At 49.0% G+C, this 27500-nt stretch overlaps 2 protein-coding genes across 9 annotated transcripts in view; both read right to left on the bottom strand.

Annotated features, from left to right (window-relative positions):
- arhgef1 (Rho guanine nucleotide exchange factor (GEF) 1) overlaps positions 1–7994 on the bottom strand; it is a 27637-nt gene extending 19643 nt beyond the window's left edge. For 3 of the 7 annotated variants that reach the window (XM_029839320.1, XM_029839321.1, XM_029839322.1), the window contains exon 1: positions 7686–7994. The gene's annotated coding sequence lies outside the window, so the exon portion shown is untranslated. Of the gene's footprint in view, positions 1–7364; positions 7531–7684 lie in introns of those variants that run through there. The other 4 variants (XM_029839317.1, XM_029839324.1, XM_029839318.1 and 1 more) reach the window with 3 other exon arrangements.
- A 1188-nt stretch (positions 7995–9182) lies between these two features.
- erfl1 (Ets2 repressor factor like 1) overlaps positions 9183–27500 on the bottom strand; it is a 41289-nt gene continuing 22971 nt past the window's right edge. For both annotated transcript variants that reach the window (XM_029839330.1, XM_029839329.1), the window contains exons 3-7: positions 16305–16378; positions 15746–15980; positions 14021–14198; positions 12713–12842; positions 9183–11425 (exon numbers count right to left, since the gene is read on the bottom strand). In XM_029839330.1, the coding sequence (XP_029695190.1) occupies positions 10620–11425; positions 12713–12842; positions 14021–14198; positions 15746–15980; positions 16305–16365 (1410 nt within the window). In that variant the 5' untranslated portion in view covers positions 16366–16378 and the 3' untranslated portion in view covers positions 9183–10619. The remainder of the gene's footprint in view (positions 11426–12712; positions 12843–14020; positions 14199–15745; positions 15981–16304; positions 16379–27500) is intronic.

Raw genomic sequence — 27500 nt, 5'->3', positions numbered from 1 at the left:
GATGAGGGAGAGAAGAGACGGACGGCCATCATGGAAAGATGCCTGATTCACCACCATAAATCAGTGGAAATTAGCGTTGAAGAAAGTATTTGTAATAATCGTTACAAACAGCCGAAGATAACAGGAAACACTCAGAAAGGTGATTTGCAGGTGACGTCACGGCTGCAGATGGAGGCAGGAAGTGAATTTCCTGTAGGAAAGAGCTGAGATGCTGCAGTTTTTGAGAAAAAAAAACACTAAATCTACCTTTGCATCCCAAAAACAGTCACTCACAAAGGGCGGGAATTGGAAAAACTCCAAATCAGGAGGAGCAGAGATTCCCGGATACGTAATAAACACTATATAAAAGTCCTCACAAAGATGGCTAAAACTGCGGCTATCAGTGGAAACTCACCTACCTGGAACTCCCCCCTCTTTTAACATGACAATAGGTAGAAACAAAGAACTTTTCTCCAACGTGCACGGAGCACGTGCGCTATGATTCGCAGCTGCTACGGCTCAGCCAGCGTTTGGGAATAGACGCTTTCAGCCATTTTCACTCACCTACTTTTCCTAATTCCTAATCAGAATTTCGCACCGCATCGTCACAAACGGCCTCTTAATGAAAAAGACACTTCCGACCACGTGCACGGTATTTGGACATGTGGATGAGGTCATACTGTTGGCGACGATGACCTCAGAGACAAACAGGTCGGCATTAGCGAGTTCTTCAGTGCTTCTGCATTTGTGATCAGAGAAGAGGAAATGGTCAAGCCAGGAAACACTTCCTGTTCTGATAGAACTCCCTCCTTTCTATAGGCACCTGGTGCGCCAGCCATTGTATAAGCTGGTTTACGTCTCTTCTTGTATGGCCACAATGGGCCGTGTCCTGTGCTCTATACGCTATGAGCACAGCGGTAAAAAATAGCCCAGCACGTAATGGCGAAAGTCTGCTGTGTTTGTTCTGGCGTTTATCTGCGTCTCCTATCAGGCCACAGCGTCATTAGTGATGCAGAACGGGGCTTTAGCGTGCCTCCATTGGCTGCTTTAGCAAAGAAGAGGAGGAACACTGGAGGGGTAGAAGGTGGCAAATGGAGAATCACACAGAAAGGAAGTGGGTGTAATTTCCTGAGGAAGCTATTAGAGTCATTTTTGTGCAGTCTGTTTAAAATAAAAAGAAAAGAGAAAAGGAGGGAAAGCAAAGCAGAGCGATGACCAGCATGAGAATTCGAGGACTTTAAACGAGACTAAGCTGCATCAAAGAATCTTTCTGTCCTACTGAACTCCGTGTTCATGGACTAAAGAGGAAGAACTAAAGAGGATGTTACTGCACAGCATGAGTAAACCCTAAGATGAGCAAATGAGGAAGTGGCGGCTCAAGAGAAAGAGTGCGATTGTGAGAGGTGGCCTCAAGCTGCAAGGCAGATGTTACAAACATCAGTATTGTGACAGGACTTTATAAAGAACCTGACCCTCCAAACCCAGGAGAAGCTGCATTTATTAAATGCACGAGACGGGTTCCCATGAAGCAGCCCACATACACCTGAGGGGGGAAGTGGGGGCCTGTAAAGGCAGAGGAACCAGCTGCAGCAGGAAATGAAGAAGCAGCCAGTAATGGTGGCGTGGAAAAGAGAAGCCTGAGAAGAACAGAAGCTGGACCTGGGCAACACCTGAAAGCTTACAATGCTCAGGTGTGGCTACGAGCCTGTGAAATGAGTCTGTGGAGCTGGAGCGCTGAGCCTGGTGGGCCTGTTCACTACTGCTGAGAGCTCAGCTCAGACACGTGCACGATGTCCAAGAACTATTGTTTGATTGGTCAGAAACGAGTGGCGGATGTGGAAGAGCTGAACATTTGAACAAAGTCCTGTAGAGACAGGAAAGACGTGACAAGAGGAGGCTCGGATGTGCAGAGAACATCAGACCTGCTTCACTGGGAGGAGTTGAGCCCCTCACCGAGGTCCTCAGGAGGTACGAAGTATCGCGACCAACCTGGAGTAAACAGAAAAAACACGCTTCTTGCAGAGCATGGAGCAACCTTATCTCTCTATATCCAACCTTTATATCCTCTTTGGACATATGGTGCAGTGGCACCAGCCCAGCTAGCATGTGTGAGCAGCATGTGTGAGCAGCATGTGTGAGCAGCATGTGTGAGCAGCATGTGTGAGCAGCATGTGTGAGCATGACCCAGTCGGCTGTGGGACATTTTTGGACAATTGCTCAGTTGGAAATAATGAATTTGTTCTCCATTTTGCACCATAATCAGGTCTTTTTGATGACATTACTGCGATAGAAATGAGCTGTTACATGCTGGTAAATGAACACTAACTGGTTTCCAACACACAGTTCTTCTTGCTCTGCCCGGTACAGACGTGACGTGAACCATTTCCACTCTCCTTTAAGTCAGCTGTCCGTCCAGTCAACCTACTTCATGTCCCACATTATAACAAACATCGGCGACAGCTCGATATCAAATGTGTGTATTGATTAACCGCGTCACGGGGAGCTAGTTTGGGAAGAGGCCGTTGTTCACAGTTCACACAGGAACCGTGAGGAGATGTGTGTTCAGAGAAGGTGAAAACAGCCTGTGGGTTATCAAAGGCTGCTGGTCCCAACAGAGGGGGCAACGTTGGACCCCCCGTGGCTCTGCTGACAGGCAGCAAACAACAGAGGACAGGACCCTGAGACACTGCTGATAGCAGCAATGTCTGCACAAGGGGACTGAGGTCTGTGCACAGGTGAGAGGCAGCGGCTCATCTGGGGTCAGACCGCCCCTCTTCCTGGATGGTTAATTTTCCGTTCTCCGTCTTAAGCCTCCCTTTCTCGTCTCCGCCAGGTTAAAATCAAGCAGTGGCCTGTGCGAGTGCCCGGAGACAGCCAGGGCATTCATGGTCGGCAGACAAGGGCCAATTATGTAATTTAACGAACATTACGTAGTGGCTAAAATAAGATTATGACCCAGATTGCAAATAAAACACAGACAGGTCCTTTCATTGCTCCGCTGGATCCCACGTGAGATTCTGTTCACTGTTTTCAGCTCAGCAAATGTGTTTGCTTTGTAATTTCCCATGTTTTTAGGGTCAGCCCGACCCCCCTCCTGACTACAGTCCGCCTCTTTCTGCTGAACCTTTGTGCTATTTTGTCATTGCATGACATCATGAAGCTCAACTGATAAACAATGAACTTCATGTAACGAGTTTCACCTGAAACTCGGAACAACACCGAGCCACACGTATCCAAACGTGGCCTCCTGGTTCCCCTCCCCTGCTTCTGAAAGTACCGCCCCTCCCCAAACATCTCATGACCCCTGTCCCAACACAGAGGTCGCACGCCTCATGGAAACAGTTGATAGGCCGGGGGCCAATCGAACGCCATGGATCGGCATTTCACAGTGAACCTTTAGTCTGGACTAACTGCTTCCGTGTGTGTGTGTGTGTGTGTGTGTGTGTGTGTGTGTGTGTGTGTTGGAAACAGATGGAGCAGTAATGACTGGGGCCAAACCCAGAAGCCTCGGAAACAGAAACGTTTCCAGGTCCGTTCGTCTGTCGTGAGGCGTGATGACGTGAGGCCAGATCACGAGTCGTTTCCCAACAGTGAGACGTACTCGACGTCTTCAGAAGGACCCCCCCCCCCCCCCCCCCCCAACGCCATTAGAGCCCAATCATCATTCTTTCCTCCCTCCTCCTTCAAGTGTTGCTACCGATACTTTTTACAGTAAAATAGAAACTACAAAATGAGCAAATCCTCTTTGCTGTTAGTGATTCTAGAAAATATGTTCAACATTTCTGGGCGCCGAGATGCTGTCAGCCAAACGGAGCCTAAGGCTCAACAGGAGGCCTGGTTTCTTCTCGTCCTTCCTCATCAAAAGCTGCTTTTGTTATCAACGGCAACCACTTGAGGACGTGTTTGAGCTTTGTTGTGATTCCATTCTCACACAGTAAGACGATATTTAAATATATTTAGAACTAATGACATCATTGAAAAAAGCCCTTCAATGGATTATGCTCACATTAATGCCTTATATCACCAGACACAGCCACTCAACCACATTGAAACGTTGGATTTTAGCATCTGTTACAATGTTCATCCAACCTAGAAGAGGTGGTCCTGCATTTGGATTCAGTGTGACACAATACTTAATAATGCATCTATAGTGTTATTACAATGTAACAAAAGCAGGTTCCGTGTGTGTGGGCTACAGTCTGCACACACTCAGGCAGACAGGAGGAGCTTTCAGCCCAGCAAACTCTCCATCCTTCACTCCTCAAGAGTAAACACCATCTATGGAGCGCGACCTTGCTTTTTCCAGCCGAGCCGTCATGAAAGAGCTCTTTCTCCACTTCCTGCCCTCCTCACACTCCGACACAGATCCAGGCAACTTTTTCCATTTTCTGCCTTTTTTCCAAGTTTGGCACAAGTTGCTCCAGACCCGGTGGATGGTGTGAGAGCATGCTAGCAGCGGAGGGGCGGAGGGCTTGTTAAACTGCCGTAGGTGGTTACAGTCTGGACACACTCTTCACGTGTCACACACACACACACACACACACACACACACACACACACACACACACACACACACACACACACACACACGAGTTCAGCAGCTCAACATTTCCTGATACTTGAGAGCACCAGAAACAAAGTGAAGCTAAAAACATTAATCAACGTTGGCTCCAGGCAGGTCCAGAACAAATCTGCGTGGATTAATGTGTGGAAAGTGCAACAACAATGTTGGGCTGAGCCTGAAGGCTGAGAAATGGGCCCCATCATTAATCTGCAGCTCTGAACGAAGCATTCAGGATGTCAGAGGAAGAACCAATGTGCCAAAATAATTGTTGAGTGTTCACTTCTTTAACACATCACAGCGCTCAATAAAGCAAATTACAATTTAACTAACTTAGAAAACTGCAAATAGAGAAATGTTCGTGGTCTAAAATCCCACCAGTGAAACAGAATCTCTTCACAGTACTGGTATTCATGGCGATATAAACTTCATTTAAACAGTGTTCCTGGATGGTTTCTATGCTCACTTGGCAGGGCTGAATTGACAAAAATCAAAACCAAATATATCATGGAATCTTGAGAAGCACGAGAAGCACGAGTCGGCCCATCGAGGGCCACATTTGTGTCATTTAAGGCGTCTCCTGGACACACACACTGTTCTAATCAGCATCTTCCACAGTGAATTCAGCCTCTTCCACAGTGAATTCAGCATCTTCCACAGTGAATTCAGCCTCTTCCACAGTGAATTCAGCCTCTTCCACAGTGAATTCAGCATCTTTAACAGTGAATTCAGCCTCTTCCACAGTGAAATCAGCCTCTTTAACAGTGAATTCAGCCTCTTCCACAGTGAATTCAGCCTCTTCCACAGTGAAATCAGCCTCTTCCACAGTGAAATCAGCCTCTTCCACAGTGAATTCAGCATCTTTAACAGTGAATTCAGCATCTTTAACAGTGAATTCAGCCTCTTCCACAGTGAAATCAGCCTCTTCCACAGTGAAATCAGCATCTTTAACAGTGAATTCAGCCTCTTCCACAGTGAAATCAGCCTCTTCCACAGTGAATTCAGCATCTTTAACAGTGAATTCAGCCTCTTCCACAGTGAAATCAGCCTCTTCCACAGTGAAATCAGCCTCTTCCACAGTGAATTCAGCATCTTTAACAGTGAATTCATCCAGCTCGCCTTATTGTCTACACGCTTGCACACGTGTTTGGTGGTAAAAAGAATAAATGGAAAATAATCTGGTGTGTTCAGGGTCAACAAAACATAGCGGTCGTTAGCTCGTAATGCCAGCCTCTGCCATCAGAATACGAACAACACTGATTATGGGATGTCGTGCTAAAGTCCTTTGAGAGGTTAGCTTGATACACAGAGAAGCTTTGTGGCCACGCAGACAGCTAAACAAATGCACGTCACCAAGGACGTGCGCGGTACCATCATGTGTCCACTCACACATGCACGCCACCACTTCACCACCTCTGTGCTCCGCCTCCTTCTCTGCTGTGTGTGTCGCTCTAATACCTGGGCTTCGTTTGAAGTCCCGGCCCAACGACGGTAGATTATTAGGCTGTAAAACTGCTTCAGGTCCAGAAGACATCCCCTCACTGTTCTACAGAACCTGCTAGAGTCGGCCTGTCTGTTACCACCTGACCTGTTAATCTCTGGACCCACTCCGAGATGTCGGTTATGGGTGAGTTTAGGAACGAGTGTGACAATAGAAACTAGGAGAGAGAGAGAGAGAGAGCGGCACAGAGACGATATCCAACATTCCTTTAAAGGAAGAGAAGGTAGAATTTAGGCTCCAGACAAGTCTGCACTCGTAAATGTAGAGGGGGGGGGGGGGGAGAGGGGAGAGGAGAGGAGAGGAGAGGAGAGGAGAGGAGAGGAGAGGAGAGGGAGGGGAGGAGAGGAGAGGGGAGGAGAGGGAGGGGAGGAGAGGGAGGAGAGGAGAGGGAGGAGAGGAGAGGAGAGGGAGGAGAGGAGAGGGAGGAGAGGAGAGGGAGGAGAGGAGAGGAAGGGGAGGAGAGGAGGAGAGGAGAGGGAGGAGAGGAGAGGAGAGGAAGGGGAGGAGAGGGAGGAGAGGAGAGGGAGGAGAGGAGAGGAGAGGGAGGAGAGGAGAGGGAGGAGAGGAGAGGAGAGGAAGGGGAGGAGAGGGAGGAGAGGAGAGGGAGGAGAGGAGAGGAGAGGGAGGAGAGGAGAGGGAGGAGAGGAGAGGAGAGGAGAGGGAGGAGAGGACAAGTGCGCTGCTCCTCCTGTCTAGCGGAGCGTGACAGGAAGTGGCCATGCTTCACATGGGGCCTCCAGGGTGCAGCGGGGAAACACTGCAGACTTTGCAACCACCAGCTGCAAACACACCAGCACCCCCCCCCCCACACACACACACACACACACCTCATTATTAAGTGCATTTAAGTGTGAGAGCCAAAGTCAAAGAAACTAACTGCTAGATTGTTCAAACACTATATTTCTTGGAAGTGGGAGTTATTTAGAAAGGGGAGGAGCCAACGGTCATTCAACCGATGGCAACGCACAGTTATGAAGCACCGACCAGGACGCACAGACACTGTCCCAGAATCATCAGGGATAATCAATTACATCCAGACTAATTACTGAGGAGCGTCTGCACCCAGACCTCCACCCACTCCCCAGTGAGGGGGGCTGGGGGGCTCAGAGCCGCTTCCATGCTGTCCACCATGAGACGGGAACACAGATTTCACACATAGAAGAAGAAAACGATCCAGAAGGGACCCGGACATGAACGGACCGGGCGGAACCTGGAGTGAGCCGCGGACCCGCGTTCCTGTCTACTGTCACAGGAGGGAATCAAAGCAGAATGTTCACAAGACTCACGCACGCACGCACGCACGGCCAAACTCCGCTAACTTACCTGGAGCTCTCCTCTGCTCAGAACGTCTACAACTCCTCCTCGAACTCGGTTCGGTTCTCATTCTGGGTCTCAACCATCGGCCCGTTGCCCAGAATGTTAAAGAATTCGTATCAGAATCCCAACGGGACAAAGTTCGGAGCTCAGGAGCGCAGCATTCCTGCATGCGGCCCAACGCGTCTGCAGCTCGGGGGGGGTGGGGGGGGTGGGGGGCCGTTGTCTCGCTAAAACGGCTCCAAAAGCCGCCGCGGCCGGACACAAAACTCTCCGAACACTCGGGAACGTTTGCGGGAGCCCCGCAGAGGGTTACAGCACCGTACTCACCCGTTCGTGCAGAGGAAAAGAGCCCAAACGCGGGACGCTTCGCTGCGGGAAAGTTGCTGGTGCGTCAGTGAGAGAAAAACATTGTACGCGGAAGTGCGCGTGAAAAAAAGGAAAAAGGAGCTGCGGCGGCGCGCGCGGCGCTCCGAGGGGCAAACGCACCACGTTGCGAGTGAAAGACAAAGGTCAACCTTCCCCTCGTTCCCTGACCCGTAAGACCGGAACCGGGACCGGGACCGGCGGCGTCAGAGCCACGTTTGTCCGCCCCGTGTTACAAACGCAGGCGTCCCCGCGTGCGCGCGCTGCTCGGGGAGCCTGCAGGGACGGTGCTTCTGGCTCCGAGTCTGGGGAGCACCGCCTGCATGAAGCTTCCCCCACCGGGCTGAAGCTTCCCCCCACCGGGCTGAAGCTTCCCCCACCGGGCTGCAGCTTCCCCCCACCGGGCTGAAGTTTCCCCCCACCGGGCTGAAGCTTCCCTCCCCGGGCTGCAGCTTCCCCCACCGGGCTGCAGCTTCCCCCACCGGGCTGAAGTTTCCCTCCCCCGGGCTGCAGCTTCCCCCCACCGGGCTGCAGCTTCCCCCCACCGGGCTGAAGTTTCCCTCCCCCCGGGCTGCAGCTTCCCCCACCGGGCTGAAGTTTCCCTCCCCCGGGCTGCAGCTTCCCCCCACCGGGCTGAAGCTTCCCCCCACCGGGCTGAAGCTTCCCTCCCCCGGGCTGCAGCTTCCCCCCACCGGGCTGCAGCTTCCCCCCACCGGGCTGAAGCTTCCCCCACCGGGCTGCAGCTTCCCCCCCACCGGGCTGAAGCTTTCCCCCACCGGGCTGCAGCTTCCCCCACCGGGCTGCAGCTTCCCCCCACCGGGCTGAAGTTTCCCCCCACCGGGCTGCAGCTTCCCCCCACCGGGCTGCAGCTTCCCCCCACCGGGCTGCAGCTTCGGTTTTTTACAACTTCCAGGGGCCGAAACTCCGTTTGGACTCTTGTCCTCGTTGATGTGAAACGCTTCACCGGTGCAAATCCGAGCGAAAGAAGCAGCACCAAGTGTATTTAGTCTGTTTGCAGAGTTCAAATCAGTAACTTTTCCTCCCAATAACTAGAGGCTAACCTTTGAGCGCCACCGTGTGGACACGCATAAACACGACCGGTTCCGCTGGCATTTTATTATTATTATCATTATTATTATTATTGTTATTGATTGTTGTTGCTGTACAAAAGTCAATAGTTCCAAAAGATGATCAGTATGACTGAAAATCTATTTTATTTATGATAAAATACAAATTGTAATAGAATGAAATCTATATTTTTATTTGATAGTAATTATATTTGCTTGGATGAAAGTAGTGGTTTTCTTTTAAGAATATTTTCTTTTCAGAAGAGATTAGAAACTACTCAAACACCAAAAATCCAGATTTTGACGGATACTAAAATGCATCCCAAAATACTTCGTTTCTCTCCATTTCTGCCTAATTAATCCAGTTCTTAAAACACACACAGACAATAATAAGTGCACTATCCAGAATAGTGTTTATTGCTTTAAAGATATTAATCTTCTTCTTCTTTTTTCCCAGCACTTTGCATTGTTTCTTTTTACAGTAAAACAAAGAGAAAACCACCAAATTCTCTGGATGTGCACGAGCACAGAGGCTACACAGAAATGAAACAGCATTTACAGCTTTTACTCGACTCCATGTGGAGGCGGACTCTTCTCAATAGCAACTCAACAAACAAAGCTTTACATGAACTTTACAATATAGCTGCACCACGTGGTGTCAGGCGAGACTGATGGCAGCCGCGTTGGTTCATCACATCGGGAACAGACGGGATGGCTTCGCTTTGGCCGAGAAAAAGAAATTTAAAAACACATTTGAGAGAAGGGTTTCAAAAAGAAACGGTGAATCCTGGTATTATTCACATCAGACTAATTACAGACCCACCAGGTGAATACTAAATATAAAAATAATTCTACCAGTATGTTTTTTTAAGGGTTTATGCATTGGACATTTTGCAAAAATGACCAAAGGGCACAATTAATTGGGTTTAAGAAAATCAGACAATTCCCAGTGTGAACTCTGCCGCCTCGCTGTCGTAGAAACACAACAACATCTTCAGAGTGCAGATTCGCCGTTAAAATATTAAACTTTCATACACCGACAAGTTATAATTTCTCCAATCTGTTTAAATACTGAATTAAATCACACCAAATACAGCTAAATCTCAATATAGTGTATAATAATTGAATGTAATGTACACCATAATAAAACATATACACTGAAATATTGATACAAAGTTTTCGATGGGTCCAGCTCCATCTGCTCTCTTTTCCTTTCCTTTTAGAAAATTGTGCAGGAAAACACTTGACTCACAGGACCAAATAAATACTCACATACTACCACAATTAACATCTATGAAAATGCAGGTTTTTAACCAACAAGAAAATATAAAATATATAGTTAAAATAAGTGCAACAGAAAATCTCTCCGTTCACAGTTGAGCTGCGCTGATTCTGAGCGCTGCCATCAACCGAGCAGCCACTAGGTGGCGGTAGGTGACCAGTCTTCGCTTGTTTTTTAATATAGAAAAGCTTATAAAACCAAACTATAGAGTCACAGGACATCGGACTATGGCTGCTAAAGATAGTGGGATGTTGTTGTTGTTGTTGATATTTGTATTTCATCACCTGAAAAACAGAAAGTGTCATTACAAGACGGAGGAAATGCTAATTAAGAGCTGTGTCTCCTCAAAAACGTTGATATTTTGGAAAGTCGAGACATAAAGGCTGTAGGTTCGTTAAAAAGGTACACAGTAAGGAGCAGTAGTGAAGTAGTTCACTTGGTAAACGTGCCAATTAGAGTGTGACTGGATGTTAAAAACCAGAAAAGTGTCTCTGAGTATGAAAGGAGAGAAAAAGAGAGTGAGCAGAGGGCAGAGTGGCGGCGGCTGCTTTAGCTGTGCAGCATCTTCAGAGTCTCTGTCTCTCTGTGTCTGTCGTGCAGAGCCGTGGAAGGGGAGAGTGATGGGGGCAGGGTTGGAGGTGGGGGGCTGATGGGCAGCAGGGTCTTCAGGGGGTGTGGGGATGAGGGGGGGGGCAGAGATGTAATGGGTGGAAGTATACTTCCCTTTTTCCCATCCAACATGAGCTGGGACTGGTTGGCCAGGCTGGAGCCCTTCACCAGGCTGTACTCGTGCTCATTTTCATTGTCCGAACTGCAGTCGCTAAGATCCGTGATTTCCAGGTCTGAGTCCAACTCCGGGTCCTGCTTGACCTCTCCTCTCCTTTCTGTGGGGCTCTGCGGGCCTGCCCCCGTCCCGGGTCCCAGGCTGACTGCCCCAATTCCTAGACTGAGTCCTGTACCTGGAGGACTGACCTGCACCCTGTCCCCCAACGCTGCCCCGATGTCTGTCCGACCCATTGACAGGCTACCCGGGTACGTGGGCAGGGACAGTCTGATCGGCTGCCCCCCCGCTGTGCCGTTTGCTCCTCCTGTTTGCCCCACTGTGCCCCTCTCCCCTGCACCTGTCTCCCCTGGAGGAAGCACGGAGGAGAAGGGGTGCGGCAGTTGGGAAAGACTGCTTTGCAAAGGGTTGGGGTAGAACTGGGAGGGATAGAGAGAGCCAGGGGGCAGTTTGGGGCAGTTATTGAGAGAGAAGGCCCCTGGGAGGTAAGGATTGAAACCCCAGGGATAGTCAAAGGGTGGGTTACGTGGGTACGGGCCCAGCAGGGACGGCGGTTTGGAGTAACACGGGGCGCCTAGAAGAGAGAAAATCCAAGTAGGGTTAGTTGTGTCGAGGGCCAAAAGTCTCCTGAAATACAGCAGCTGGGACGCTCATTAGCAGCTGGGACGCTCATTAGCAGCTGGGACGCTCATTAGCAGCTGGGACGCTCATTACAACAGAGTCAGCGACGTAACGACAGGCGGCGAGCTTGGAACGATAGCTTTGGATGCTAGGCTGTGGAATAAACACACAGATTTGCCACTTCGCTGAAGACCAACGCTAACTGAAACCTTTGGACCAAAGTGATCCAGAATGCAGCGGAGGGTCAGGGTTAGGGTCAGGGTCAGGGTCAGGGTTAGGGTCAGGGTCAGGGTCAGGGTCAGGGTTAGGGTTAGGGTCAGGGTCAGGGTCAGGGTTAGGGTCAGGGTTAGGATTAGGGTCAGGGTCAGGGTTAGGATTAGGGTCAGGGTCAGGGTTAGGATCAGGGTCAGGGTTAGGGTTAGGGTCAGGGTCAGGGTCAGCTGAAACTGACTTCCCTTCCCTCCTCTAATGGTCAGATCATGATTCGCTCCACCAACAGGCTGAATTCAGTTCCTTGTAGCCGACGCTTGGTGGCAGGGAAGGAGGTAACTCTGAGGTGATGCTGAAATCCAATTTTAATGAACTAACAAAAGCATTGCCTCTAAACCTACTGTACTTCCTTCCAACTGACAACTCAAAGCTTCTCCCTCTCTGCTCGCAGTCTCTCCCTCCTGCTCTGTTATTTACTATGCAGGGCTAATTTGACAGCGTTGAAGTCTGTGTGTGCTGGGCCAGAAGTAGCTGGCAGACACATGAATATTGAATCAGTCAGGCAGGCCTCACTTGCTTATGAAAACACAGTAATGGGCGCCCACAGGCCACAAACTGGAGCCTGCACCCTCAATTAGGGCCTTCCTGCCTGGGAAGGGATTAGGACAGCTGGGACACAGGGGAGGGGGAGAGGGGGAGAAGGGGAGGGTGTAGGACCTGAGGACAGCCGTGTGATCAGGGGTGAACATGTGTGTATGTCTGTTTACACGCTGCCGTTTTAAGGCTGCACAAAGGCGCACATTCTGATGCACACCTAGAGAGCCAGGATGTGCAGACAAAGGCAGGAGTACACGGTCAGACAAATACCCCCCCACACACCGTCCGTGTGTTTACGTACCAACACTAAAATGTCGACGTCAAAGCTAATCTGGCCTCTTATTTTCTTAACAATAAATTCTCTCATACTTCACCTCCTAATTTACCTTCTGTTGGGCTGATTTCTAAATACTCTTTCAGTATTTAAACTCACCTGAACTCAGGAACGGATACGCGTCCAATCTCAGTTTGTCACCTTCAGGTCCCGCTGCTGCAGTCCCCCGATCAAACAAGGACGTCCCTCTCCCAGAGTCTGGCAGGCGAGGAAATAGGGACTGTATGGCCTGAGTGACGGAGAGACGAAGAGGGAAAGGGTTTTTTCCATTGTTCTTCCACATTAACCTCCAACTCAGTCTTTAGTTTGGCACAGGGTAAAGTCACATGTTGACCCCTGCAGGGCGTGATGCAAGCAGCGACAGAGTGGCAGCAAGGACGGGACGAGAGGGTGCCGAGGGACACGGGCTAAGTCAGGGAGGTGAGAGGACCGAGAGGCTCAGAGACTCAAAGGAAGGAAGAGCACAGAGTCAAATGGAGACCAGCCATGAAGCGCTTGTTCTGAGGATAAATGACAAACGTGGAGTCGGATTGGGAGTCGGCTCACATGAAGCAGCGCAGACAGCTGATGTCTGAGGGGCTGACGTTAACACGGACATGTCATTTTCTTTTGTTGCCTTAAATGTGTAAAACAGGTGAAGCTAAAAAAAAGAGAGATCTTAGGAATCAAGGGAACCAAGGGAGGATTTTTTTCCTGCGCGGGGCTCTAGATCAATAGTATCTGTCACCCCGCAGATACTTTGAAAGACGAGACTGTACTCCCAAGCTGCGAGATCTGCATTGCTTAACAAACCGCATTAATGACCTGCCATTGATCCGATGTGACGCCACCCCTTTGCTTTCTATTTCTTTCATTTTCAATCGATCACAGATGGATATGCCATCAGAGGGCTGGAGGAGAGGAAGAAAGGATGGTGCCTTCCTCTTGTGTTTTAAGGACAATTAAAACCGTCTCCTAGTTCCATCCTAAATGGATGAAATGAAAGATGACGCTCTGACTGGATGTTCCAATAAAATTGCCACGTAAATCTTTTTTGAAAATTGATGATGTAATATGGGAAATCATTAAAGTGTACCACAGGAACATTATTTGTCTAATTAATCTGGACATTTTATGCTCTTTGTTTAGCTCTTTTTGGCTGCCATACCTTCGCCGGCTCTCAGTAAAGAGAGACAGGAAGGAAGAGGATCTCTGCTCGGGTCAGGAGCAAACGTGCTGCAGGGGCTTTGAGAGACTCAACAGAAAAATCACTGAAACGAAATCAAGGTTACTAAATATTTAAGGAGCAGCCCAAGCGGTCAGTTGTCTTCCTGTAGTAGCTCTCAGATTCTGTCATGTTGACATTTATGTCCGATTATCAGATTTGCTTTAATCCCTCTTCCGGTCGCCCCACCACACCCTTCTTACCTCTGGGCTGCAGTCGGGTGCAGCAGAGCCTCCATTGAAGTGGTTCTGGGTCAGAAAGAAGGGGCAGTTGGCCATGTCTAGGATGGGGTAGTTGACCAGTACCACCTTACTGAAGTTAAACTTGTAGGTGAAGCGTTTGCCTTTGGTCTTGTGCAAAATCCGTTTGTTGTAGTAATACCTGCGATGGAAAGGGAGGATAAAAGGGAAGGAGAAAAGTGGATATCCAAGGAGGGATAGAGGTAATAAGGAAGAGGAAAAGGAAGCAAAGAGGGAGGATTAGCACAACGCTTACATCAAGGTTCTGTTTCATCAAGAACAGGTAAACAACCTCAGTGCTGGAGGCTGAAAGATATGCTGATTTCCCACTGTAATTATTCAGCTCCTGAGATCAATTCATGGCTCACTGTCTTCATTCAATACAATATTGTTCTTTACAAGGAAATTCTATCTAGCAGAAAAACACGTGTACCCACAAATGTTGCAGTCTTTCACTTGAATCATCAGATGCAGGTTAAACTTGTCCAAAGCTCAGCTGAATGTAAAGGACATTAGGAAGCTGCCACCTTCTCCCACGGACAAGACACAGTGCTGTGGAGGCAGCAGCTGAATAGCAGGAGCGGTCTCTATGGTAACAACCACCCCGTTCGGGCATGTTGCGTTGCCGCCATGTCATTTTCCTGTGCCACCCACTGAGGTGTCACCCTGCCGGGGTACCACCAGCACAGGCAGAACATGGAGCCATCTGTCCCGGAGGAGCTGGGAGAGGGTGGAGGCAGCGTGCTCCAGGACCGTGTGACGACTGCCACTCCGGGAAAAGGGGATCGGACAAAGTTCCAGCACAGTTTCTGCCACTGTTTGGTCTGAAGCCACCAGAGTAAATGCACCTAATCCAAAATGCATTAGACGAGCTCAGCATTAAACGGTGGCGAGACACGCTTCATTATGCAAACACATGGTAGCAACAAACGCAGCAGCGTCGGTATCGGACCGTTCCACAGCGGCGCTGCGCGGGGCACTCAAGTGTGCGTCTTTTGCTGTGCGTGGCAATTGTTCTATGGCCCTTAATTGAGCAATTAAGTGAGGCTAATTAAGAAAGCTAATTGTGGCCCCAGCCAATTCATAACAATTAGAATCTGACGACAGCCTCCATTAACAAGGGGCCAAAGGAGTGTGTGTGTGTGGGTGTGTGTGTGTGTGGGTGTGTGTTTGTTGGGGGAGGCAAGTTTGTATAGTGTGTATTAACATTAAAAAAAAGTGTGTGTGTGTGTGTGCGTGTGCATGTGTGTGCGTGTGCACGTGTGTGTGTGTGTGTGTGTGTGTGTGTGTACTGAGAGGATGGAGGGTGAACGATGTTGTTTGAATCGTCTTGGCTGAGTTCGTGTTCGCTGTTTTCTTGTTCTTCGGTCTTCAGAAGTCCGAGCTATTTCGCGCTGGGGCTTAATTTTAAAATCCCTATTGAATTTTTTATTTGGCAGCTCAATGGTGAACTTTCCATTAGGATGTCTCCAGATAAGGAGAAATTGAGGGTATTGACGTCCCAGGGAAAAGCTCCGTCTTTATCTTTCCATTAGATGAGCATGAAAAAGAGACACGTTCAGTAAGAGTAAACAACCTATGTAAACTCCGATGTGATAAACATCCTGATTTATCTGATAAATTTCCTGATTTATCTGAGGCCGTCTGTGATTTTGCCCGACATTTCCCAGTTTACGCCCGACAGCTCACCTCAGTGCTCTGCTCAGCTTGTCGTAGTTCATGTGCGGTTTGCATTTCCTGATCCCCCAGAGCCGAGCCACCTCATCTGGATCCTTAATGACGAACTCCCCGTAGTCCCCCTGCCAGGCAATCACCCCCTGATATTCCTCCTTCTGCAATAATTCCAGAATGAAGTGCCACAACTGGATTTGTCTGGACCCGGGGCTGGACTCGGGCTTGTAGGCCCAGTCTGGGAAAGCGAACCCTGGAAAACAGAGAGGATGAGGTCAAGGCCCGTCATTTGTCCTGCAGTTTGCCAAAGGGGACAGCTGTCCTGATGACGGATGAGTGATGGTATTGAGAAATGATGTGTTTAAAATCCCAGGACGAGCCTTGAGCAACGCCCTCGAACCTCGGCAGATTGGTCCAGGAACACCACAGCTCGCCGTGAGGGATCTGATCAAACCTGGAGTCCAAAGGCTGATGGAGGTAATGGGCTCATCGAGCTGTGACTCCGTCAAACGCTGCATTTAGATTTCAGATTGTAAATAAGCTTTGTCTCGTGCACGAGCGTGATGGCGGGACTGACCTGGCGTCCAGAGAGCGGGCACCGGGGGCAGCAGCAGATCGCTGACGCAGTTACAGTCCATGCCTCCACAAGACCTGGAACAAAAACGCAGAGGCCACAGAGCTGAGTCAAATCTAGGAGGTTACTTTGCAAATATGCCCTCATAGCACAGTGGAATTAGTTTCAGGAAGGTTGAAGAGTGGAAACTTTAATCAAAAGGGAATTCTTGCATAAGGCCAAAGACCACAAGTTCAAACCCAAACTCTGGAATCAATATGAAATATGGTTTGACTATGCTGCTCTCAATCAGGTGTTTGATGGAGGCTGTTGTGGAGCAACCTGAGGCTGGTTCTGATGCAACACGCTGGACATCCATACAGCACATTTATGAGCAGCCTTTTTTAAATCCGCCTCAACGTTGTAGCATATTACAAATTGAGCACCACCCTCTTGTGGAGGAGCCATTAGAGTGCCTTAAAGGCCCCTGCAGCAATGTTGTTGGGGGCAGTTGGAGGGTCCAGGCAGTCCTCCATGAAGGACAGAAGCATGGGTGAAACCGTATGAATAATAAAACGAGGGTCACATGCATGCAGACAGACCTTCACAAAGACAGAGAGACCAGGACATGTGGACATGAGGACATGTGCATCCAGGAGAAGGACGTGCTGGTGTTTCCACTCAGCGGTGGGACGAGACCTCATCAGGGTGGTTTTCCATGGCTCAGATGGAAGCGATGCCCCGGCGCTACGCCGCTGTCTTTAATGCCGCCTTCTCTATGGCTCCCTTCACTCTCTGCCTCTATTTAATTATGCTCTGTGAATTTTGGATTTTCCCTCCAGCATTGAAATGGAATGTGAATTATTAAGGTGTGTTTGTATAAATTATTATTGCTAACTCCAGGCACTTCTCTCTCTCTCTGGTTCTTGCTCTCTCCCACCCTGCTTCTAGTCTTTGGACTGTGACCCCTTTCGCTCTCCCTCCTCAGCCTCTTCATCTGTCTTGTTTTCAAGGCGCTCCGTCTTTAGATATGAGTTGGCATTCATCCTTTCTCAGTCCCATCTTTCTTTTTCTTGTCATTCACGCTATTGCCTTTCCTCCTTTCTCTCCATCCTTCAGCCTACACACGCAGCTCCCACTTGATTATTCTAAAGCTTCCAATCGCAGCTATAGGTCCAAAGCTCACTGCGTGTTCTTGTGGGATATAAATGCAGACGGTATTTGATTTTGCAATCACATCGGCCTTGATTGGAAACGCCCTCTTTGAAGACATGTCCGTGTGTTGGAACCTGGCCTCCAGCCTGCAGATGTGTGTGCAGGCCTCAGCTGAGATCTGAAGTCTTTAGAGGAGAAGCGATGCTGTGTTTGAGGTAATAATCTATAACTTTTCCTCTCCCTCGTGGGCTACAGGTCATCAATACTGTATCATCTCTTTCATTTGCCATATTCTTGCGGTCTGCAGCGTACAAATCTCCTCTCCTGTGAGGATTCCTGCTCCCGTCTGTCAGGGTTTCTGCAGCCACCTCTCTCCACCTACGCGCCCCTATATATTTAGATACATGCGTACTACTTTACAACACTTATCTGTACAGGTGCATCCTCCTTCTCTCTGCCCTCCTTCTTTGTATTCAGGCGTGCATCCCTTAACCTCCTCCTGCCCCACCCACCTCCTTTTCTCTCCATCGTTCCTGCTCTGTGTGTTTTGCTTCGGAGCAGTAATTTTCCGTTTGATTTCGGAGGTAATGCATTTTTTACAAATCAAAGAGGAAGCCAACCTGCCCCCCCCCCCCACACACACACACACACATACACAAAAACTCACTCCCTCCCAACTCCTCTTCCTCCACCCCTCCCTCCCTCCTCCCCATGCCCTCCCTTCTCCATCTCCCGTTCTGGCCCCCCTTGGCCCTCCAGGCCAGAGAGGAGATAAAGGAGCCCCCATCATTTCCTTGTTAGTTTTGATTTGGGCAGCACAGGGCTTTCAAGTTCCCCCCATCACCCCCAGAAACATTATAACTAGCAGCCCAGGGAATACTGTTCCTCTTCCACACACACTTATGCACACACACACACACACACACACACACACACACACACACACACACACACACACACACACACACACCAGATACGGATGCTCGCAGATTGTAACAGATCGTACATGTACAGTAAACACAAGCCGATATGTCACAAATTCAGGTAGCACACACACACACACACACACACACACACACACACAGTGTGAGTGAGTGAGAACACAAAATAAGACATGGAGCCCATAGATATTGACTAAATCAATAAACGCCCGCCAACACACACCCCGGTGAGCTGAGAGACAGGATGGACATTGTTTACTAAAGACGTTGATGGTGGTGATTAAGCACCGACGTGTGCAGATAAAACACAAATGCGTTTTATTTTGCACAAAAGCAACCGAGGAGTCCAAACAAAGCACCCGGTGAAATCCAGTGGAGATGATGGATAACACAAATAAATAGTAACAATGGGGGGGGGCAGCATGGGTCAGAGTTAATGCAGAAAGTGTAGTGGGACAAAGCGACTCCCTCTGCTCAAAGAGTCAGTTGTCTTTCGTTAGTTTTGTCTAACTCACATTTTTCATGCTGGTGGTTTATTCATTTGAGTCTTTGTTAAAGTCTTAAATCACGTGAGGTTTACAGGTAGCTGCACTCTGCACATAAATCAAAGGCTAATAGAAAACTTCAGACAGACGCTCCTTGAACAGGTTTGACATGGAATATTTATACCCAGAAACATTTATTGGGTGTTTCCCAGGGTGACAGGCTAACCTTGACCCTAAAGAGTGAAATACACAACAGCGGCTGATACTGCTGGAGAACTGTGATGTTTTGGACAGACACTTCTGGTTCACCCCTCTATGAACCACCAGTAGAGGGCGTTGAGTGTCCAAATGACCCCTAAAAGCAAAGTTCTTCAGCCACAGTTTGTCCTTTGTAGGAACTCTGAGGGCAGGATGAGCAAGGAGAAGAGCCAGGCCTCATTGAAGAAGTCCCCAGCTACGACGGGGTCTTAACGGAGGAGCGGCGTAACTCTCCCATGGTGCCCTGGCCTGCAGTCAGGCCTGGACAGCTGGTTTGTTGGTCTGTAGTGACGGTCTGTTGCCCTAAAGTAGGATACAGGTGCACGCTCTAGTGGTGAGAATGACCTCAATCACCAACTCAGATTATGAAAGCTTCCTTTGATGCCTTGGGACATGTTAGAGAACCCTCTAGTGTTCTGTTCAATAATAGTAATTATTAATATCAGTGCCATGCCTGAGATGCTGATTACATCATGCAAACATAGGCTAGGTTAGAGTTAGTGCTCCAGTTATGGTAAGTGGACTCCAGGTCCTACAAGGTCTAGGCCATATACCCCTGTATTGTTCAGCATGGATGCCCACTGAATTTTCCCCCTAGGACGGTGAAGCCATGACCCACCCTACTCTTCCTTTATTGATTAGCTTGGGTAAATTTGGGTGTGAGGACTGATGAGCCAATCAGAGGCAGAGGAGGGAATCGTCTTCATACATCCACGCCAGCCAGCAGCTCAGATAATGTGCATGATTCCACACGTGCAGGTGGCCTGGAACATCACTGTGGATGGACTGAGGTCCAGCTCACCCACAATGCCCAGTTGTCCATCACCAGTCTGTGGGCCAGTGTTGGTTTAGTGGGTTCTGAGTAATCTTTCCTCTCTGATATCAAGCAGCAGAACTTATGCCACACCGAGCACGTGCTTGTACCTTATGGGTAACGCAAGTATGGATGTGTGGGTAAAATGAGATGCCAGTAACACTGTAACACTGGTCCACCCTCACGGAAGGGGACACTGGGAAGGGTCTTTATGCCCATTTACCTGAGACTTTATGGGTCACATGGTAGGACCTCAATTAAGGTAAAATTACAAAATTCTTTGGTTTTAATGATGAAGTCACTCTTAATAACTGTGGCATTATTAAGCAATAGAGTATGCAGAGGGTTCCTGGTTCGAGTCCCAGTGCAGACTAAACATGGAAGTAGTGTAGGAGGAGGTGTCAGACCACCTCAGGGCACTACCGAGGTACCCTTGTGCAAGGCACCGAACCCGCAGTAAAGGCCCCTGGGATGAACTAGCAACTCATGCAGGGGGGCCCTGCCTTCACCCACTGTGTCCCCTCCCTGTGACCCCCGAAAGGGATAAATGGAGAAGAAGAGTATTTTTATTACTTTTCATTCACCTAATTCTTTAATTTTCTTTAGAATTTGGTGACTTAATTGAATAAATTGTTTCACCGGCTATTTTGGATGCAACATTAAGCTCAGTACCGTCTGTGACATATCTGACATATCGGACCTATGATGAGCTGCTGTGGTGGTAGAAGTGGTGCAGTTCCAGAGATAGAGGATGGCAGTAACAACTGGTACTGAGCACTATGACTTGGGTCCAAGGACGTAGAGGAGGGGGCGACCTGACATCAGGCAACATTATGTCCCCAATCTTGTCTAAAGAAGTAACGAGTGACAGATATGAAAAGAAGGAAAAATCTGAGAAGCATGGAGACTCTGGCCTCCCTGATTCTTTCTTTTTGCTCTAGATGAAACAGGCGCTGTTCATGTCTCATCTTCCTTTCTTCACTTGCCCCCCAAAAAAGACCCAACTGCACCCCCACTCCTCTTTCTTTCACTCTCCATGCCTCTTCCCCTCTCTTTCCATCCACCTCTCTCTGTTCCTCTGCCTGAGCTCTGACACACTGGTCAGCCTCAGGGTGGAAGAACAGAGGGACTCAGCGATGGGTTTGTTAGGGGAGATGGAAAGAAGGAGAGTGGAGGAGTGAGGAGGGGCAAGAAAGAGAGTGACTAGAAGAAGAGGGAAAGGTTGAAAAGGGGTGACAGGAACGGAGAAAGAGAACTTGCCCATCCAAAGGTTAAAACTACCCAAAACAATCACATTCTGTTACAGAAGTGCATTAGAATTTCTCCTGTCATCACTTGTGCTGAGTTAAAATCAGGAGTTCAGACCAGGACTAACCTGCCCCAGGTTGTCAGGCAGCTTTGTAAGAATATAACCAAACTTATGGAATTCTCTCCACCTTTAAATGCTGACACTTATACATCAGAGCATTTAATGACCAACCTGTCAGACTTTGATGAATCCCAGGTATCATTTGAACAATTAAATATTTGTATCTGGTGAGATAAGAATCAGTTTATATTTAAATATTTGAACTGTTGTTGAAAATGTGTGTTTCTTTTGCCTAAATATTTCCGATTTTCTTTTCCTTGAGGAAACTGTTCTCGACATCGATAATGTCAAACTACAAGTTAACGTGAATCTCAAATCCTGAAATAACCTAATAAAGACAAAACTGATAACTTGGGCAAAATATGACACGTTTTTACCCATTTTCTATTACATGATTGAGTCACGTGGTACCGAATAATACCTGCTGTTTCATGATAAAGAAAGCTCTTATCAGTTGTTTGGGTTTTAATCACAAAAGGCGCGAGACGGGAGAGGATGAGCTCAGGTATTAGTGGATGTATGGAACGCGGGCCTTAAGAAAATAAGCAAAAGATGGGGAAAGGGGATGAAGAAAAAAGAATCAATCGATAGGGTTAAATTATTCATCGTCATTAATTATCGATCGTTCTCCGCTGCCGGCTCGTCCGCCTCGCGCCGGAGTTGAAAGGAGGGAAAGCGCGCTTTAATAAAACCGGCTCGAGCCTCATTGTTTCATGTCCCGCGGCAAAGAAAAAGCTGGAGTTTGGCTTTGCCCGCGCCACGAGAAAACACACACACACACACGCACGCACGCGCGCGCGCCGTTCCTTTACGCGCACTCCTCACTCCCTCGCTGTCGACGAGCAGGACGAGCTTTGGGGAGCCTCGCGCGGTGTTCGCGGGGCGGCTGTGTCTCGCGTGGATCGATGAGGGATCAATGGCTCGCGCTGACTAATAGCCAGAGAACGCCTTTGATCTCGCGGCTGAGAGATCAAAACCTTCGCGAGAGGGAAGAGAAATGGGGAAAGAAGCTGCGCCGGCGAGCTGACCTTCACGTATACGCGCGTGTACGCACACCTTTACGCAAAAGTCCATGCGCGAGACAGCGCATCATATTTAGCGTAGGTTCCAGTCAGGACAATATAGATCTATAGAATCGCCAGCGCGTGCGCTTGTCTTGGCGGGACTGAGGCGCGTGAGGGGCGCGCACCCGCGCCACCTGCTCTCCCAGTTTAAGCTTGATTTCGACTTCCTCAGACAAGGTGATGAAGTGAAGGAAGGAAACCATCTGTTGGCTCCAGGAAGCAGATGAGCGTCCTCTGGGCTCAACGTTGCGTGTGAGCGCGGGAGATAAAAGGCAAGAAGAAGAAGAAGAAGAAGAAGAAGAAGAAGAAGAAGAAGAAGAAGAAGAAGAAGAAGAAGAAGAAGAAGATCTAAAAGCTGCTTCAGATAACTGTTGAATTATTAGGAATCATTTTAATGTTTAGAAAGCTTCATCAGAAAAGTAGCTTATATATAAATAACTGGAGTCTGAGAGACATCATTACAAAGATAATAGTAATTACCTCGGAATTAATTAACAGTAGTACGAATGACAAACTTTTACTTCTGAAGTATTTTGGCTACAATCTAAGAAATAAGTCACACATTTTCTGAGTTTCCACAAGTGTTGGTTTCAAACAAATGAGTGGTCACGTGATTATCAGGACAGCTGTTAATTTCTCAATCTCTTGTTCTGATTTTGCACTTTAGCCAGGAACTGTGTCCCCCCCCCCCTCCCAGCACGATCCTCTATTGCCCTCTTTAGCCTCCCCCTCCCCACCAATGCCCCCCCCCCCTCTGCTCACTCAGTTACTCTCTCTATCGCTCTCACTTCCCGAATTAACCACTCAAGAAGTCACCACCAACTCAATCAATAGCTCATACATAAACCTGCTATAATCGCTCCCCTGCCCGTCTGGCTGCCTCCTTCCCCGTTCCCTCCTCCCCCGTTCCCTCCTTCCCTCCTTCCCCGTTCCCTCCTCCCCCGTTCCCTCCTTCCCCGTTCCCTCCTCCCCCGTTCCCTCCTCTCCCCGTTCCCTCCTTCCCCGTTCCCTCCTCCCCCGTTCCCTCCTCTCCCCGTTCCCTCCTTCCCCGTTCCCTCCTCTCCCGTTCCCTCCTTCCCCGTTCCCTCCTCCCCCGTTCCCTCCTCTCCCCGTTCCCCTCCTTCCCCGTTCCCCTCCTCCCCCGTTCCCTCCTTCCCCGTTCCCTCCTCTCCCCGTTCCCTGCTCTCCCTGTTCCCTCCTCTCCCGTTCCCTCCTTCCCCGTTCCCTCCTCCCCGTTAGCGAGTGCTTTCGTGAGCCTTCAGAAAGTTTGCACCGATCTTTATGCTTATGATCATCTACTATGGCCTTATTGTTCTCTCAGCCCTGTATTTACACATGCTATAGCATTAGCTGCTGGCTCCAGGGGCCTGATATTTACACATGCTATAGCATTAGCTGCTGGCTCCAGGGGCCTGATATTTACCCATCCTTCTAAAATGTATTACAGGATCACCATAATTCTTTTAAGTGCAAGAGAACCATCGCGCCATGTTAGCGTGTCCATCCAGAATGGGGCCGATATTGCGTTATAGCAAAGACGAGGAGACATCAATATTGCATTATCTTATGTTTAACTGTGAGACACAGATTGTTGTTTTGGGGGCCTTTAAGATATTGTGTTACCAACGGAGATACAGGCAGACATCAATGCGCACAGTCACGCACGAGGAGCAGCAGAGAAAAGAGAATAGCACACAGAGAATTTTAAAATGCTAAGGCCTCCAAACAGCCTTTGCTTTAGCCCTTCTCTCTCCTCTCTCTCCTCGCTCTCCTCTTCTCTGCCTCTCTCTTTTCTCTCCAAAGTCTTTGATTTGTCCGAACGGTTTGATCTGTGAGAGAGTGAGTTTTGTAAACACATTTTTCACGATCATATAGCCACAGGCAAAGGGAGCGTGAGGCACAGAGGAAGAAGAAGGCGAGGGAGAGACAGCGGAGGGAGAGACACAGGGAGAAGGACTTTAATGAGCGAGTGAGATGGAAAGACTGACAGAAAGTGCACGGATGGAGCCTCAAATATGACTGGCTGCAGTGACACAGACGTGCACGTACAGACACACAGACTCTGCAGGGTTACGGCACAAGCGCCGCATCACAGGGTGACGAAATATGAAGCAACAATGGAAAAAGTGATGTTATTCCGTTTTTCCAGGGAGGGGATGACACCGTATTACCTATATGACACTTCCAGACACACACTCGCACGCACACACGCACGCACGCACGCAGGTAGATCGTGTATGTACAGTTTGGGGATTATAAAGAGAGAAAGAGCATCAGAAAACCAGATTATTGACCAGGCCAATAAAGTGGAACACAGATGGTAAACACGTCGTGCTTTATAGTTGAACCAATAAAGGAGCGAGGCTCTCATTCCTTGCATTTCTTCTTTTTTATTCACTTCGTTGGAGCACTTTCTTTTTTCATCTGGCAGCTGCTAATCCGGTTAGCTTCGATCGGCTCCAGTAATGGCGCTAAAGCGTCGCGGCTACTGTCTCCACAGAGAGGAGGACAGGAGCTGCGACCTGCGCAGACCACTAATGAGCCTCCTCTCGGATCAGGAGACAAACACCGCCTGAAGTGAACACGACAATAATCGGCATTAAACAGGAGCCAAAGAAAACGCCTAAAATCCTAATTTACAAACTAAATTACGCGCCAGAAAAATAGCAACAGTAAAAATAATGATGGCAATAATAATAATCAATAATATCACCACTAATAAAAAATAAATAATAGTAGCAATAATAATGATAATAATAATAATAATAATAATAATAATAATAATAATAATAATAATAATAATAATAGCGGTCGAAGATGATTATTCGGATTACAAGCGCTCATCTTTTTCCACACCACACGTCTTCTTTTCCCAACAGAAGAGGAAACACGTCTCAGTTCTGCAGAAATCCCTCATCAAAGACCGAGAATATGATTTACTTTTCTTATTTTTCCTTCCTTTCTCCTCGCTACGAGCGTCTCCTCGCTCCGCGTTTGCGGGGCCTCGGTTCAGGGTAGCGTCGCGTTCCACCTTTTCTTTCGCTCCCTCCTTCCTCTCTCAGCCTTTTCTTTCGCTCCCTCCTTCCTCTCTCAGCCTTTTCTGTCCGGGGAATTGTTCTCTACGTCCACAAACACATTGCAAATACCCGCCGGCCAAGCTGCATCGATTTCTAATTAGACGGCAGGATAATCGTTGGAGAGAGATGAAAAAGCAGGGAGTGATAGCGGGAGCGAGTAAATAAATATATAAATGAATTAGGGGCAGGATTAATTGAATGAATATGAGCATTAAAAAGAAACAAAGGTGATCTTGGCGAAAGGAGCTTTTATGATGTCGGCTAACATGGACAAAAAGGGAGAATTTGATGTGCAAAATTTGCTGCTGCGTTGATTCGGGAAGTCTTGCAAAGTTCCCGGTGTGGAAGCAATTAAACAGCTTTAATCGGGAAAAGTCTAAAGGGAAGAAGAAGCTTTAATTTACTTCACAAGCAAAACGAAAGAAAAAACCCTAAAATTTCAAGTGTGACAGCAATCAAAGCTGAATTGGCCCCACAGCTGGATTATCCCACTTCTCCTCTGCTCCGCCAGATTTCCAGCCCCCCCCCCCCCCCCCCCCCCCCCCCGCTGACAGGGTGACAGGGGGTTAGCCAGAGAGCTCAGGTAGCTCATTTACTTTAATTAACATTTCATCACTCCGTGAGCGGGATATCTGCTCTTTCATGCTGCTCCGTCTCTCATCCTTGTTCCCCATCCGTTCATCATCAGCCTTCCCCTGCTCCTTTCTCTCTCCTCCTCCTCGAGGCTCACCTTTCATCTTTTCCTTCTCCTTCTCCTCCCCCTCTCCTCCTCTACCTCCCCATCTCCTCCTCCTCTCCTTCTTCTCCTCCACCTCTCCTCCTCCCCTTCTTCTCCTCCTCTACCTCCCCCTCTCCTTCTCCTCCCCCCTCTCTTCCTCCTCCCCCTCTCCCCCCCTCTCCTTCTCCTCCTCCTCTCCTTCTCCTCCTCCCCCTCCTCTCCTTCTCCTCCTCCCCCTCTCCTCCTCCCCCTCTCCTCCTCCTCCACCTCTCCTCCCCCTCTCCTCCTCCTCCACCTCTCCTCCTCTCCTTCTCCTCCTCCCCCTCTCCTCCTCCCCCCTCTCCTCCTCCTTCTCCTCCTCCCCCTCTCCTCCTCCTCCCCCTCTCCCCCCCTCTCCTCCTCCCCCTCTCCTTCTCCTCCACCTCTCCTACTCCTCCTCTTCCTCCTCCTCTCCTTCTCCTCCTCCCCCTCTCCTCCTCCCCCTCTCCTCCTCCTCCTCCACCTCTCCTCCCCCTCTCCTCCTCCTCCACCTCTCCTCCTCTCCTTCTCCTCCTCCCCCTCTCCTCCTCCCCCCTCTCCTCCTCCTTCTCCTCCTCCCCCTCTCCTCCTCCTCTCCTCCCACCTCCCAAACTCTGCCTCATGTTCCTCTTCCCTCAACTCCTCGCTATGTCTGCATAAATTCTAGATGTTTACGAGATAATAGCCTATAATGTGCATGATACGACACCCATACCTACATTTCCATACAGGGTCCTGAGGTCAGAGGTCAGAGTTCAGGGTTCAGATGCCAGTTCTGATCGTTTGTGCTCCTTTGATGAAATATGCCAGCATTAATGTGAGAGATTCAGCCTTCTGTGGTCGTTAACTTAGAGTTAGCAAATCAGCTAACCTGCGTTTGGTTGAGATCCAACCGAGAGAATCATGTTAGGGTCAGGGTCAGGGTTAGGGTCAGGGTCAGGGTCAGGGTTAGGGTCAGGATTAGGGTCAGGGTCAGGTTAGGGTCAGGTTAGGGTTAGAGTTAGAGGGTTAGGGTTAGAGGGTTAGGGTCAGGGTCAGGGTTAGGGTTAGGGTCAGGGTCAGGGTCAGGGTTAGGGTTAGAGGGTCAGGGTCAGGTTAGGGTCAGGTTAGGGTTAGGGTCAGGGTCAGGGTCAGGGCCAGGATTAGGGTTAGAGGGTCAGGGTTAGGGTCAGGTTAGGGTCAGGTTAGGGTTAGGGTCAGGGTCAGGGTCAGGGCCAGGATTAGGGTTAGAGGGTCAGGGTCAGGGTTAGGGTTAGGGTTAGGGTCAGGGTCAGGGTCAGGGTCAGGTTAGGGTTAGAGGGTTAGGGTCAGGGTCAGGGTC

This window comes from Takifugu rubripes, chromosome 7 (genome assembly GCF_901000725.2).
Source record: "Takifugu rubripes chromosome 7, fTakRub1.2, whole genome shotgun sequence".
NCBI lineage: Eukaryota > Metazoa > Chordata > Actinopteri > Tetraodontiformes > Tetraodontidae > Takifugu > Takifugu rubripes.
This window is presented reverse-complemented; position numbering and strand designations above follow the sequence as displayed.